The sequence below is a fragment of the Anser anser genome, assembly GCF_964211835.1.
Source record: "Anser anser genome assembly, chromosome: 9".
In the NCBI taxonomy this organism is placed as follows: domain Eukaryota; kingdom Metazoa; phylum Chordata; class Aves; order Anseriformes; family Anatidae; genus Anser; species Anser anser.
Genome location: NC_139729.1, coordinates 22,020,181 through 22,035,204, shown reverse-complemented (window position 1 = coordinate 22,035,204; position 15,024 = coordinate 22,020,181). Strand labels below are relative to the sequence as shown.

At 42.4% G+C, this 15,024-nt stretch overlaps 1 protein-coding gene across 18 annotated transcripts in view; it reads right to left on the bottom strand.

Annotated features, from left to right (window-relative positions):
• Window positions 1–13,818, bottom strand: part of LOC310904394 (uncharacterized protein) — a 113,683-nt gene extending 99,865 nt beyond the window's left edge. For 9 of the 18 annotated variants that reach the window (XR_014588281.1, XR_014588282.1, XR_014588283.1 and 6 more), the window contains exon 1: window positions 12,413–12,459. Coding sequence is in view for 2 of the 18 variants with exons in the window: in XM_083849066.1 (XP_083705192.1) it covers window positions 12,413–12,449 (37 nt within the window). In the remaining 16 variants the exon portion in view is untranslated. Of the gene's footprint in view, window positions 1–347; window positions 462–12,412 lie in introns of those variants that run through there. The other 9 variants (XR_014588288.1, XR_014588289.1, XR_014588290.1 and 6 more) reach the window with 5 other exon arrangements.
• Between the last annotated feature and the right edge of the window lie 1,206 nt (window positions 13,819–15,024).

The window sequence follows — 15,024 nt, the reverse complement described above, 5'->3', positions numbered from 1 at the left end:
AACAAGAAAGCTCCTGGGAAAACAAAAGAAATAAGCCTATCTGGAACAACTTTTGTTGATTAATTCTAGGAAGAAAATGAATAGGCTGGTACTCCCAGAGATGCTTTTACTCCAGCATATAACGCAGCAAGCCAATGTCATTTCATTGTTTGGCATAAAGAGAAGAAACGGGAAAAGTTTTGCACCTACATTTACAAATCCTTTCAATTCAGAAATTAAAGCATTTGGAGATGAATAAAGAAAAAAAAAAGTACACCTTTAAAAACAAACCCTCAAATTAATAGCTCCAAATACAAATAAATGTGACAAATCCTTCTGCCCACATAGAAAACCTGCACTGTGCCTACCTGTAGGACATACTGAATAAGGAGGATGGCAGAAGAAAAAGCGATTATCTCACAGTTCAGCCCTTAAGTGCAACCTCTGAGAATGGAATTCTGCTCATCCCTGACCCATTCCCTCTGTAATACTTGGTGAGCAATCACCTCATGCGGGACTGCTCCTGCTTTCCAGCTGCCTGCGCTTGGGCACTCACAGGCAGATTGGCAGCACTTGCAGAGTTGCAGCTGAGATCAATTAGGACTGTGTTTTAAATGCTAAGGAGCCTTAAGAAAATAAAAAATAATAAATAAAATAAACAAAACCTCTGTGTTTCCATCTGAAAACCCCAGACTGGGTGACATTTCCTACAATTTTAGACTTTACTTTTCTGGGCTTCGGTCCACTTGACATAAAGCACCAACGTCACCTGGTGCTCTGAAAAGCGTTTTATGGAGATAAGTTCATTTAAATCCATAAAAGCTTTAGAATAATATTAAAAGCACTAGAGAAATGCCACAAGTAAGTGAAGTTTTATCCAATGCAGCATCTGGATCTGTAAAAAGTCAGTTTTCACGGCCGCACACTGAATGTGGGGAGCAAAAAGAAATACCGTGTAAATCCCCATTGAGCGATGTGAGTGCTAGTGGAAAGGGCAGTAAGAGAGAATTTAACTGAAGACCAGAGACAGTGCAAGCAAGAAGTTGTTGAACTGAAGTTTTGTGTGCATCCTCAGCTCCGACATTTCTCATCTGGATGTTTGACTTCTCATAATTAAAATGAAATGTTTTTCTTTTAGAATTAAAAAGTTATTTCAATCAAGCTGACCAGACAAAAACAACCTGAGAGTACGAATACTGTATTTTGCATGTCAGAGCAATCCAGCTACTGTGGCGATGATTTATCACCAGTTACTATGGAGATGATTTGTCTGAAAATTGAGGTTTTCTATTTAGGAAAATGCTTGTTTTATTGGGAACAATAACAGAGGACTGAATCCATCAGGGCCATTTGGAGGAGTTTAAACCTTTAATTTCAACCTGTGATGGTTCTTCAGAAAAAAATATGCTTAGGCCATGGTCAATAGTTCTTTAACTGAGCATAAAAGAAATTCTGCAGCTGATTCTTGGTTACATTTGCAGGGCAGGAAAATGGTGTGACAGTGAAATACTGGATGCACCCTGCTTCTTCCTGTGTTTCACTCAGGGGAACACTCAGCAATTCATGACATATGGTTTCCTCCACAGGTCAGACCACTTGCACTCCGAGTACATTTCCAAGTTCTGTGCTGAATACCAATTAGAGCAGAGACTTGCAGCCAGGCTTACAGAGTCACATACCCTAAACCGGTCACATAACTTCTAGGTGCCCTTGCTGCTTGCGTGCTTTCAACGTTTGATTCTCTCTGCAAAAGTTTACTGAAGATGTGCTCCCATATGCTTATAACCCCAAAGTGCTTACTTCTCTCTCCTGATCTCCCACCGAATGTTACTGACTGTGCATCAGATACGGCCTTTTCTTTCAGTAGGACCATCCAGAAAAGAACAAGTCCCATCACGTCTGACACTTAATCAGATGTAAAAGCACCCAGGAAAACTGACGCATTTCTGCTGTTGCAGGGTGACGTTGCTTTGCCCCTGCACCACCCCAGCTCCGCACAGTTACACGCTTTCACTTCATATCTGGACCACTCTGAAGCCAACGGAGCCCAATCCAAACAGGATGATCTGTCACTGCATGTCAGGCCAGCACAGAACTATGTGGGGAAAAGCGTGAATCCCCTTACCACCTCCCAGGAAATGTTAGCCTTCTACCGTCCTCCGAAAACAGAGCTGGAGTTATAGGTGGGCAACGAGGATAAAAAGAAACTTAAGACACTGGAAAGACAAAAGAGTATCTGAAGAAAGAAAAAAAAACACCGATCAGCTATACAGATAAAGATCAGTTATTTTGCAGCCTAGATACATTTAATCTGACTATCACAAGGTAAAATAAATGCAGAATTTCATTGTCTCATTTGCAGACCCGCTCTTCCGAGTGCAAAAACACTTCAAAAGCAACTCATACATCTTGAAAGCCTGAAGCCTTGATGGCTTCTTGCCAAGATAAAGGAAGCTAAATGTCATATGATTTATTACCTTGAAGGAGTAGCTTTTGCCTGCCACGCTCATCGCATTAAATAATATCTAGCGTTGTTGATTCCACGGAGTGTTTCCATAGCACGTGGGACCATTACACAACATCTGACTGAGGATGACAGCAACTGGGAGTTAATAATTTCACGAGATACACTGATTTCACATCACTGTCCTGTTTTCAAACCAGAGACTTGACTGAAACTCCTGACTAACACGTACACAGCAAACAGCCTTCCTACCAGTCTGCTTGGCAAATGTAAACAGGAGGAACTAGTAGACACAGGTGAAGCTTAGTTCCCACCACCTTGCAGAGGCCGCCCCAAAGCTGGCCACTGACCATTTTCCCTAAGGCAGGGGAGAAGAGGTGTGAAAGCAGGACGGTTACGTCCAGGTTGTGTGGAGAAACTCTTGTGCTCTCTCTAGCCTGCTGTATTTGCAAGTCTCCTTTTGCCAAAGCTCTCATTTGACTTTGTTTTCAGTGAAGTGGCTTAGCCCAGACAAAAGCAAACTACCCATTAAAGCTGTTTATTTTGGTGTGCTTAGGTTATATTTTCTCTTTTCCTGAGGTACAAACACATGAGTGTTTCTACATCTTAAGGTGCTTGGTTTTGTCCCCTGGGTTGGCATTGACTTCTTCCTCCACTGCAGCACACTCTGCTGTGTTTTCCCCACTACACTTGTGCCGAGAGCTCAAGCTGCCTCACCATAAACAGCTGAGAGTTTCAGCTGTAGCCCTACCACTCTAATGAGCAAATCTCTTTGGAAAAGGCAACAGCATGTCTAAGCGTGTTGTTCTTTTTTCTAAATCAATTCGTGTCCCTATCCTGGGGTCCAAAAATCTATTCATCTTTGTTATTGCAGCAGGGAAACAGATGCTTCGAGACACCTCCCATGGAACAGATGTCACAAGCTCAGGACCATTCTCCCAATAATCTAGGATGCCCGATGTCCAAACCACAAGACACTGTTTGTTCCCTCTGACTGAGTACATTTGGATCAGAACTGTGTTATTCCTGAACTATTCATTACATCAATTTATTTTCTCTCCTCTCCTCATAACCCTGAATACTGTAATGTCAGTTAACTACTTAACCAAAGCTACATGGTCACTGCTTCACCCAGCCAACTGGCAACAGACCAAATCACCAGAATTGGTGCCATATGGGCCATATAGCATGTGGGCCATAAAGTAGACTTTGCGTCCTCTTAACGTTTTATCATTCAAATTTGTGATCACCTTTAGCCAAAGTTTCAGAGACCTGGAATTTTATTTTCCACTGGAAGAAAAGTAAACTATTTCTAAGAATTATTGTTCTTCACTGCACAGAATAATTTGCACCAGGAAAGTGAAGAAGTGCAAGAATTACAATTGAGCAAAGTGCAAATCACAATTGATATGAAGAGACTGGACAATGTAGCAGGGGGTTCTTTCTGAAATGTGCTGCCTTGTAAAAGCAAGTTCTATATCTAGTTCTTCAGAAAGCACACAAATTGATCTGTAACATTTTACTTCAGCTGAATGTCCTTTCTATCTCCTGCTCTACAGCTATTTTAAGAGCAGCCTTGCTGCGAGTGTCAGATTTTCTGTACCACGCCTACCATACCAGTATTTCAATTATCATGTTCCATAGGACATCAGCAGCGAACAAGTTTAAGCAGCTTTTTCCAGCACCATTCTGTGGGCGCACACAGGCTCAAACCGCGATGACATCTAATTCATTCACACTGTTGTTGTGTGCGACGGGAAACAAAGCTCAAGAGGACTCGACATGGGAAGCGAACATTTTAATTGTAATCTGTACCCCTCCAAAGAACTGAATGTTCTTAATATAAATACAGCTCTCACACAGAAGAGCCATATTGCTATTATATTCAGTGCTAAAAATCTAACTGCCACTGGCACGTTATGGTTTACTATTTAAATCCACTCTGTTCAGAAACCTCTTCCTTCCTCATCTGCCTCACTTTATCACTGAGTTGCTCCTTCCCATTGCCGAAATGTTTCTTGAATATGATCTTCCAAACACCAGGATGGGGGGCATCCAAACAGGAAGTGTCTGATAACAAGTTCCTTCCTGCATTAATTGTACTCACATCAGCTCGTGCTTATTTGCAAGATATATCATATGCTCAATGTGTGATCCCCCTAATGTATTAAGCCTGACCTTTTAAATGACATCTTTTATTACAAGACACTTTGCACATGGTACACACAGTGTTCCCTGTGCAATGAAAAGAAATATGATTAAGAAGCTGCCAATAATTTTCCACTTCAAGACTTTTTGGTCATAGACAACATCTGAAATTATGGAGTTGTTAAAAGAATCATCTGCCTTCTTCCACGTCCTGCAAGTCCATGTGCTGTCCTGTCAACAGAAATGTGAGCGGACAACCATCCCGTTGCCATCTCAGCCACGAGGATTACCTGCCCCACTGCATGTTGAGGGCAGTCGTCGTTTTCTAGGATCACATATTTATCAACTTTTCACCATACTGCCCAGTATATTCCTAGCACTGCAGATTTGGGCCAGTCTTTGTCCATACTCACACAATGTACAAGATCTTTGACACGGATACGCTCACCGGAAAGTCTTTCCATAAGAGGATACAAAAAAAATATATATGAGCAAGTCCACAGAAAATAGAAGAGGCGAGTGTAATAACACTGAAACCATCAGCTCTGATGTCAGCAAAACAAAACAAACATGTTTGATTGCATTAGCAAGAAGAATAATTTAAAACCACAAGTAACTGGATTAAAAAATAAAAAATACCGTATCAATTTCTGAGAAGCCGTGTCTATCACTTCTATCATGTTCTTGTGACTAATAAAAGTAATACAAAAAGGAACAAGATGTAGAGCGCTAGCATAATTCCATGGAGGTAAAAGAAAGGAAGTACTCAGATAATTTAATAACGCAGCTGTAAAATATACGGGTCTGAGTCTGCAAAGGCATACCAGGCTCACAGTGAAGGGAAAGCAAAAAGTCAGCAGGGCATTTCAGAGAGGGAGGGAGGGACATCTTCCTTCCACAGCAGTGCTTCTTGGTTCACTGGGATGCCACACTCTAAACTAAATTACTAGTTGTGATACACAGTAGGAAACATTTCTCATATAAACAATTTTGTGGAGATAAATCTGCCAAAATGTGGCACACCAATTTGTATTTTTAGCGACGGATAAAATGGTTCCCTGGAAACTCGATGCCAGTTTAGTATGTTTAAATAAAGGAAAAAACGGAGTTATTTTGAGGTTGTTGAACTGTGTTACTTTTATGTGATGCACATGTTTTAAGACTGTTTTGCACACAGCCTACCTGCTTGTCAGAGGAGACCAGCAGCAGCAAAGAAGGAACCATGAACTACAAGGCACTGGTGCTGTGGGTTTTAGCAAGTTACTCCAAACAAGGCGCTCTCACTCGGGACTAAAGTAGCGATGCAAGCACAAAACACAGCAACTCCATTTCCACTCTGCCAAGTGTCATCACACCCAGGGCTCAGGGAGACAGAAGACGTTTGGGCAGGGGCTGGATTGCCAAGACAAGCCTGCTTGAGAGGCAAAGGAAGAAAGAAGGAGCATTATCACTAGGCAAATGAGTTTCCTTTCCTAAAGGGGCACCAATTCAGTCAGCAACCCCTTTTTCTTTTCCTAAAGCAAGCATTCTAAAAGAAAAAAAAAAAAAAAAAGGCTAGGGGGGCTTCAGAACTTAGAAATGGCATTTTTACATAAACAAACAGCAGGTCTGTGGGAAAAGGGGGAAGAAATGAAAGACAAGAGGATAAAAGCATCAAAGGGAGGGCATAAGTGCATGATAACGTTAAAATGAGGTCTTTTAGGGGCTAAAATTTCTGAGAGACCCAGGGTAGATGCCCTCAGTTCATGTAGGTGAAGACATCACTTGGAATGACAAGCACACACACAGAAGATTAAGCTCTCCGTAATGATGCAGACTTTTTCCTTCGTTCCATTTCGCTGTTCATAAGGATCATTTTCCATTGCTTACTCAGAAAACAGTTCAGAAATTATGTGTAATAAATATTTCCTTAAATTGAGCTGGCAGAATCTATTTCTTCTTTTAAAATATACTGTTCCCAGTTTACTTATTACTCTGTGCTGGGACTTGCCTGTTAAAGAGAAATATTGCTTGAGGGTCCACTCCTCATTTAAACAAATGCTATTAAAGCAGAGTGTGAAGATACGAAGGAAACTACCGAAAGGCTTCCATGGCTGCACTAAATCAAAGCTAATGGCTCGCGATAAAGTAAGTGCAGTTGTTCTTCTGTTCTTTGTCAGTATTAATATTTTAAGTTACAGTTCCTGACTAGACTCTCTCTGCTTTTATACCCACTTCATTTGGGCCAGAAATTCTACAAGGCTTCTCCTCATGCACAGCTCATGCTTTTATTCCTTGCTTTTGGCCATTGCTCCCAAGCTGTCTCTGCTTCCTGACATTTACCGACCTGGAGCAGCGCTTACCTGACGTTCTGTTTCTCATCTGAATGCCACATTAATCACAAGCAACCACTGGGCCCATTGCAACCACAGCTTACCCGGAATATTCAGCCTGGTAAACTAATTAGGGCATCATGGAGTGTTAATGCCCTCCTTCACAGAGAGTAATAATGTAAGGAATGAAGAGTATTCAGGAGCTTTTACTGTTGAACTACAAATTATTTCCTGACCTTTAATTATTATTTTTTTGCCTTGCAACAAGTGCAGTTTCCACCTCCACAACCCACATCTTTCTCTTGAATGCACCCTGAATTAAGTATTGATATGACTCCCACTCTCAAACTAGAAAAATCTCTGCAGAGTATTCTTTCCTGAAAGCATTAGATGGCCTTTTTGGCTCTTTCTGAACAAAGGATTTCTCAGAGACCACAGAAATTTTTCCCCATATATTATAGTGCTTCAACCATTTCCAATAATGCAATTAGATCTGGGTGAATTTTTTTTTTTCAGAAAGCAGTAAAACCATTAGAGACTGCAGCTTTAGGGGCACACAACTACTCATAAATTCAGTTCCAGTTCAGGGAATTGATTCTGCCAAATTAAAAGCAGGGAGACATTTTTAGAAAAGTCTGAGCACTAATATATTTAATTTGATAGGCACCAAAGTGACCCAGTTTGGCAGACATCACGAAGCAATTTCCCAAGACTAGCACCTCTTGATTTTGGTTGGAGAAGGGGCAAGTGGAGAAGAAAGAGCATGGATGGACAAATATCAGGAAAATGTCTCCTGCGTGGCTGAAAACTAGCAGCTCCACGTAAAGAAGTGTGGGAATCAGACATATCAAGACAGTTTAAGAAAGGCTGGGAAAAATAGAGAAGTGTTTAGAGAGAGAGGGGTTTGTTTTGTTTTCCTTTGACAAATGATTTTAAGTACTTAATGCTTATAAAGAAGACTTTTCAAAGACCAAGATGAATTGTTTACAGAAGAGACTAAGAGAGCGTGTACGGACAAAATCAGAGAGAACAAGACACAAAGAAAAATCAAACTATTAAAAGACATGAAGAACAACACGAAATCACTTTAAAGAAATGTTAGGAGGAGGAGGAACAACAAAGAAAAAGAATTTGTCAACCACAAACAGAGGAAAGCTATTTACAGAAGGGAGGCCCATCATTCCAGGGGCTTTTGTGAAACAAGCTTTACTTAAAATGCCACCTTGCAAGTACATGGTCAGCACAACTAGTGCTCTCGAGAAAAAAAGCAAACTTTCAGACAGACAGGGTCTGACAAACATTAGCTGAGGGTGCTGAAAGAGCTGGCTCAATCAATCGAAGAACTATTAGCATTCATCTTCGTGATCCTAAAGAGGAGGAGTAAGCTACTGCAAGACTGAAAAAAGATCAGCATAATGCAGTTCTTTAAGGAGAGAAAAAAGGACTAGCTGGGAGATTTATAAATCAATCAGATTAAGTCCAGTTCCTGCAGAAACAAATCAAACCATCTGTCAGAATCAGGACGATAACAAGGAGATGAGATGCAGTTGGTGGTAGATTTGTTAAGAGGAAAGCATGCCAAAGAAATATATTTTATTTCTACAGCAGGTAACAAACCTTCTGGAGGTAAGGGACGGTAGATACCATCGATCTCAGAGAAAGTAAGGTTTCCAACACTGTTTTACTCACCAGCCTCAGGAACAAGCTAGGGGAAAATCTTGTTAAAACTTTTTTCATGCAACAGGGAAGCAGATGTTGAAGGGAACTGTATCCAAAGTATGGTCATGCATGGGACAATCTCAATATGTAAGGACATACTGATGGGTGCTGCAGGGTCTGCCCCAGGTCTCATCTTGTTCAATATTTTCATTAATTAACAAGGTGATGGAATTGGGAATAAGCTATTGAATTTTCAGGTGAGATGAAGTTTAGAAGGACTGCAGTCATACTGAGTGACATGCTCAGAACCCAAAATGATTTTAAGAAATGGAGAAAACTATCTGGACATCTGGCATTCAACCATGAGAAGTACACTCTTCCTAAGCTTAGGTGGAATTTATCAACTGCTGAATTCATTTATGAAACTTGTTAAAGAAATAAAGTGAATCTGAGGGCTGTGGACTACCAGCTGAAGATGGGCAATGAAAAAGGTAAGCACCTTGTTGGAAGAGTTTAACAGGAGAATGCATTACAGACTATACGTAATCCTTCCTCTCAGTACCTTGCTTGGCATTAATAAGGTCTCAGTTAGTGCACTGTGTCCAGAATTTTGCAATACAGGTACCCAAGGTCAGAGGAAGGACAGAATGGCCAAGAGTCAAATAAAAACATTTCACAAAGAATGCACCACCTATTTTTTTTCCCCGTTGGAAGAAGAGCCTGCGCTGTGGTGGATAGATCCGGAGGTAACAGGTTTAAATCACAGCAAAGCAGGTTCATGTTGAATGTTAAGAAGCTCTCCAGTGGGAAAAATAAAATACTGAAATAGGCTGCCAGGAGAATTGTAGGCTTATCACTGGATATCTTTAAGGCTGTTAGACAAATTCTGTAAGAAGTAGCACTGATGGAGCTGATTGGCCTTAGGACATGGGCCATGAACTAGTTGACCTTATGAGCCATCCTCCAGATTCATCTGCCAAAAACCCCGAACCCAGCAGGTTTTCTGTCTTAACACACACGTGTGCAATGAGAAGAGGAAAGCAGAGCCATACTTGCATCCTCTGAGCTGCGTGCTGCAGGTGATGCCCCTTCTTTAACTCACAGGCTGTCATTTTGGGCAGGTCAGGCTGTTCTCCACTCCTTTCTGCATTTAAATAATCAGATCTCCTATTACGTTAATCAAATAGAACTAACAAAAGGTAATTTTTTTCAGAAGCTCCTAGATGAGACCATAACACAGCGGGTTGCATTTCAGTTGCCGTCTCCAGGTATTAGGAAATGCATACAAAATTTGTGCCTGAGGCTTTGGAATACTATCTAGAGAAACTATTTACAGTAGGTAAGGATGTCTCAGTATCAGGCCTGTTAACCAAGCAGCACCACCTCTGAACACCGTGAGCACCGTGTTCATTTCATGTCCCATGCAGAGTTTGGAAATAATGGTCCCTCGCCATATCCATGAGAGGACATGTCACCTTCCCCTGCTCTCAGCTGCTGTTATCTGAAAGGCTGTAAAAAACCCTCAAAGAAAAAAAAACCAAATCCTTAAGATTTGTTTTTAGCACAGGGAAAGAATAAAACAGTATTGACCTGGGAGCACATCATTTCTCTTTCTCCCTTTGTTCGAGTACCAATCCCTTCTCCACGTCTGTTGTCGCTGGGGCTCCCGAACCACTCATTGCAGCAATCCTCGGCTCCCTCTCGGGTGGCTGCTACAGCCCGAGGTCTTCTGGGAGTGTTTGTTTTTACTCCAAATTGACAGAAAATGAATGGGTTGACTGAAAACAAATGCAAGCAAAGGGCTGTTGGAAAACAACAAAAGAATTTTCAAGAATTCAGAAAATTTGATAAAGCCAAGAGTCCAGAAGCAAACCAATGCTCTCGTTTAGAAGAGGCACAAACTCAGCATGGGACCTGAGCTACTAAGTGAAGCACACACAGGGCAAACAAATTATTCAGTTCTGTCGGGTTTTGAAAGCAACTACGAACTGCCTAACACCTTATTCTGAGTCTTATTATTCCAAGTCCAGTGTAAATCACTCGAGCAGTAGAGCAGCATACTAATCCTCCCTTTTGGACGCACAGATCAACTCCTGAAAGCAAAGTCAATGGCATAGATTTAGCACAGGGATACATGCTATCCTGTGGCATAATCAGGAGCTAAAGGGAATCAGCATCATGTACATCCCTGTCCTTGCTGGAGACACCAGGCTCCCGTCCTTACCAACACCCACTCTCACATGGATGATACCACTTTTCTCCTCCGATGAAAATTTTTGTCTTTTACTTCAAAGTATTTATGCTTTGCTCTCTGCAAGCAGTGCCAGAGCAGTGCTGTCCTGGCTGGTGTGCTTGTAAAATATATTTTTAACGTGTCCAAACCAACCTGAGCTTTGAGGCAGAGACAAACAAAGCAGCTTCTCCGTGGATCCAAATTTTGCATAAGAATGGTTAAACTGAAAGAATGAATCCTTTCCAAGCTGAGAGATATCTGTGGTTATTAATAGAGATTTTCAGCATCTTGAATACAACCTTGCAATATCCAAGTCCCAATTTTGGCTCTACCAAGATATGAAAAATATCTAGACACGTTTTCAACAGCTGCAGTTCTACCGCATCTAAGTCAAACACGGACCACACTGTTTTCTACGTAAGCAAGTGCTCTAGCACCAGCACACACTTTAATGCTTCCCCGACAGCCAAGAGCTCTTCTCAAGGCTGCTGTTCCCACCTAATGCTCAGAGTCACAGACAATTTAACAGGGCACACCTACTGAAACCAACAATAAACCCAAACATAGTCGAATAAAACATCTGTGTGCATGTTATAGCTTGACACTGCCCAGAGTTAAGAAGTTTATTTTTCACAGACCCCTATCTCTGAAAACAGGCCACCGGGCTCAGCTGTGCACCACGAACCTTCGCTGTCTCAGCTGCCAGAGGTTCTCCTCGATTTACTCCTAGAGGCTTAAGGGTCTGGAGCACAAAACTTCATTTGCTGCCACAGCAAAACTCAGAGTGTCAGGGAGCAAATAACACGACCAATGGCAGCAAAATTACATTGTATTTATGATTTGCTGTGCAAAGCAGTAACTCTAACCAAGCACGAACACTCCTATTTTCCTTTATGGTCTAATCTATACATTCTTGCACACGAACACCACCTCAGTAACTAAAAGGTATTTGAAAACAATGACAGTGTATTTGGCTCCAAACATAGAACTCTCTTATTTTATCGAAGTCTCCAGCTTGGGAATTCAGTTGTGAGAAAAAGCTTTTAAGAGAAGTGATTTCTCCTGACAATAAAGCTACAATGAACACTATTGTGCTGCCTTCTGTTGCCAACTGGAAGACCGGCTCAAAAGGCAGAAAATGCAGGGCTTCAGAAGCCAGTGCCTCAGAAATGATTCCACGTTCAGCCTAGTCACATTGATGGGAAGATCTTCACACATATTTGAAAGAGCCCAAGAGAGAAAACATGTGAGAAAAAACAGGACAATAAGAAACATCAAAAGTTGTCCTACGGATTTAAAAGAAACCACGACAATGCTCCCTGCCACCCACCAGGTCAGGTTTCCCAGGGCCTTGAACACCTCCAGGGATGGGGCATCCACAGCTTCCCTGGGCAACCCGTGCCAGTGCCTCACCTCCTTCTCAGTGAAAAATTTCTGTGTAGGAAAAGAAATTCAAGCTTACGAGTTAATTTCTTACATCCCTAAATTTAGATGGGGTATAGAAATTAATATTCGCTGAAAATCTGGCCACAAGGTGTAGAGATAATCAGCCTCTGTAGAGAGCACCATATGTTCAGCCTAACAAGCTGCAACTCCTTTTCAGGATCTTTGACTTACCACCGAAAGCAGAATTAAACGAGGCGCAGCAGAGCATGGGGCACACAGCACAGTACATACCTGCGGCCCCCAAGCCAGCCTGCAGTTTAAATAAGCACCATTTTAGGTCCCAGGAACACCTTATCAGACAGGTCTGCCCCTTCTTTGGGTGGGTTTCTTACAAAGAGCCCAAACCAGTGCTAAATAAAGCACGCTTGCAGCTGTGAGCTCCTTCCTTGTCAGCACAGCAAGCAGGGTGAGGGAGGCTCCATGAATTTCACAGTACCTTTCTATGCAAAATGCTGAGCTTGTATGCGTGGCCCCTCCCTGCTTTGGATGTTTCCTTCTCCTCCACAGCACGATTCCAAGAGGCCTCTTGGTGGCCTTTCCAAGCCTTAATATCAACCAGGCGGTTATCTTGTTACACCTGAAGGGTAATGCTATAATAGGGACTTGGGCTTAAAGGAAATTAAATGCAAGTCTTATGTGTGCCAAAGAGACAGGCTTTTGTTTGGTAAGATGCACGCTGCACTTAGCATTGTTAGTGAGCAATTACTTTAGAGGCTTCAGCAGCCTCGTTTATCCTTGGATGACACAACTCAGGCTTAGTGTTCAGTGCTAGGCTTACATTTAATAGCGGGATTTTCACTTCTCCCTTCCAAGCTTTTGCCAGTGCTGAAAGCAAGAAGCCCCGTGAACTTCCCTAGCTGAAGAGATGCTCCTTCCCACTGGGGCATTTGCAGGTGCCATATCCCAGCACCCCCCCAGCAGTACTACAACCAAGACGTCGTTACCCTCGTTACCAAACTGGCCTCATTTAGACCAGAATGATCCCACAACCAGCACGTTGCTCTCTATATTGAGAGGTGTGTTTTCAGGTCTCTCTCTTACAAACGTCTCGTGCAGTTTGGGGCCAGTCACTTAGGATGATAAGCACATGTAGCCCATCCATAAAACAACAAGAATTATACCTTTTTCCCCAGGAGATTTATCCTCCTAAGATACTCCAAATTATGAGCTGATCCAGTGACCTAAGAAGGACCCCAGGCAACCAGAATAATTTCGTTTTTAACATTGATCGGGGGCCAATTACAGTGAAGCGTTAAAAAGGAAGAACTACCTTTTAGTTATGCTTTTCGCTCTGTAAATATCTCTACTATCTATGAGATTTGTTACACGGGAAATCATTCCCCTCCCTTTCTTATTCTGGGATGCAATTATCTTCTGATATTAAGATCACGTCAGCGCACACTCCTGCCCTGTGCTCTGCTCCTCTCCTTGCTTCCCCGAGCGCTGCACCTATAAACAGTCATTTCCTTGTCATTGTGGCCTCCCAGATAAGAGCTATTTTAAATGCTGAAGACTTCAGCTTACTCTCAAACAAAGGTTTCTGCGCCAACACGAGCGAGTTAGCCAGACTGCTCGAATCCCCTATTCCCATCTCATGAGACTTGTGTGTCTTTTATCATCTCAGAAGTGCCAATCCGATGCACCTAAAGCTGGCAGGCGTCTGCACCGCTGCCTGCTGGCATCCCGCTCCCATGGGAGCCACCTGGAACAGCGTCCGGAGGCAGGCAGGGTTTAACAGAGCATCCCTGGTGAAGGGCCGTGTACTTAGGGTGACATTTGGCCCTTGGAGTTTCCAGCTTCACACTGACAGCTCAGCTTGATTTATTTTGCCGTCCTTCCGCTCTCCTCCTGGTCGTGAGCACTTGTTTGGTTTCCCCAGCTAAGGAGCGCCTGGCCTTTGGCTTTACCAGGGACCAGAAATTCAGCGCTTGCCCTGGCTGCTCAGCTCTGTCACCAAAGTATTCGGAGAATATTGACCTTCTCCAGCCCTCCCACAAGCAGAATCCTAGCCGGGGTCTCGGCAGTAGAACAGCTGCAATTTGATTAATGCTAAGCATGGGGTGGTTATGGAAGGAGCGCTTCTTGTAAAGAAAATCAGCTCTTTCTTGTCAGTAAATGAATGCTAATGCTCTCTCCCTATTAAGGCAGACTACCTCTTTAAAACTTTTATGTCTTCTATATATCATGTTTTTGGAAGAAAGTTTTGCTATTTAAATAGCTGCCAGAGTGTTACAGGCTTATATGATTCCAATTTTCAGTACTTCATAAATCAGCAGACCTAAGATGCATGGGACAGCTGAGACTTTAAATTGACGTCCTGTCTTTTTATGAACATTAAAATGCTTGAACTCATGACATATTTACACAGAAGTATCCCTGCTGCCTCGGCCAAATTGTTCCTGAAGTATAAAGTACTTTACATGAGTGAACATAATGACGACAACCTGCAGATTTGTCCATTAAATTACCGAAGTGTCATAGCTAGGCCAGAGGGGTCAGCTTAGGATCAGGAGAGAGCTCTGCAGTGCCTGTTGCTGCCACAGAAAAATGGTGGAAGTGGGCAAACCATCCTTTAAATAAGAACCACACGCAGGAAACCCACAGGCAGAGGTGACTTTGGAGATGGGGTAAAATACATCCATCTCTGCATAAACAAGAACTTGCAGAAGGCTGCGGCATCCTATGGCCCAAATCAACACGTGTTGGCATGGCACTGTTGCGGTCACTAGATTCATGCACATCAGAAACATCTGAGAGCCTTTATCAAGCCTCTCTCTCAGCTC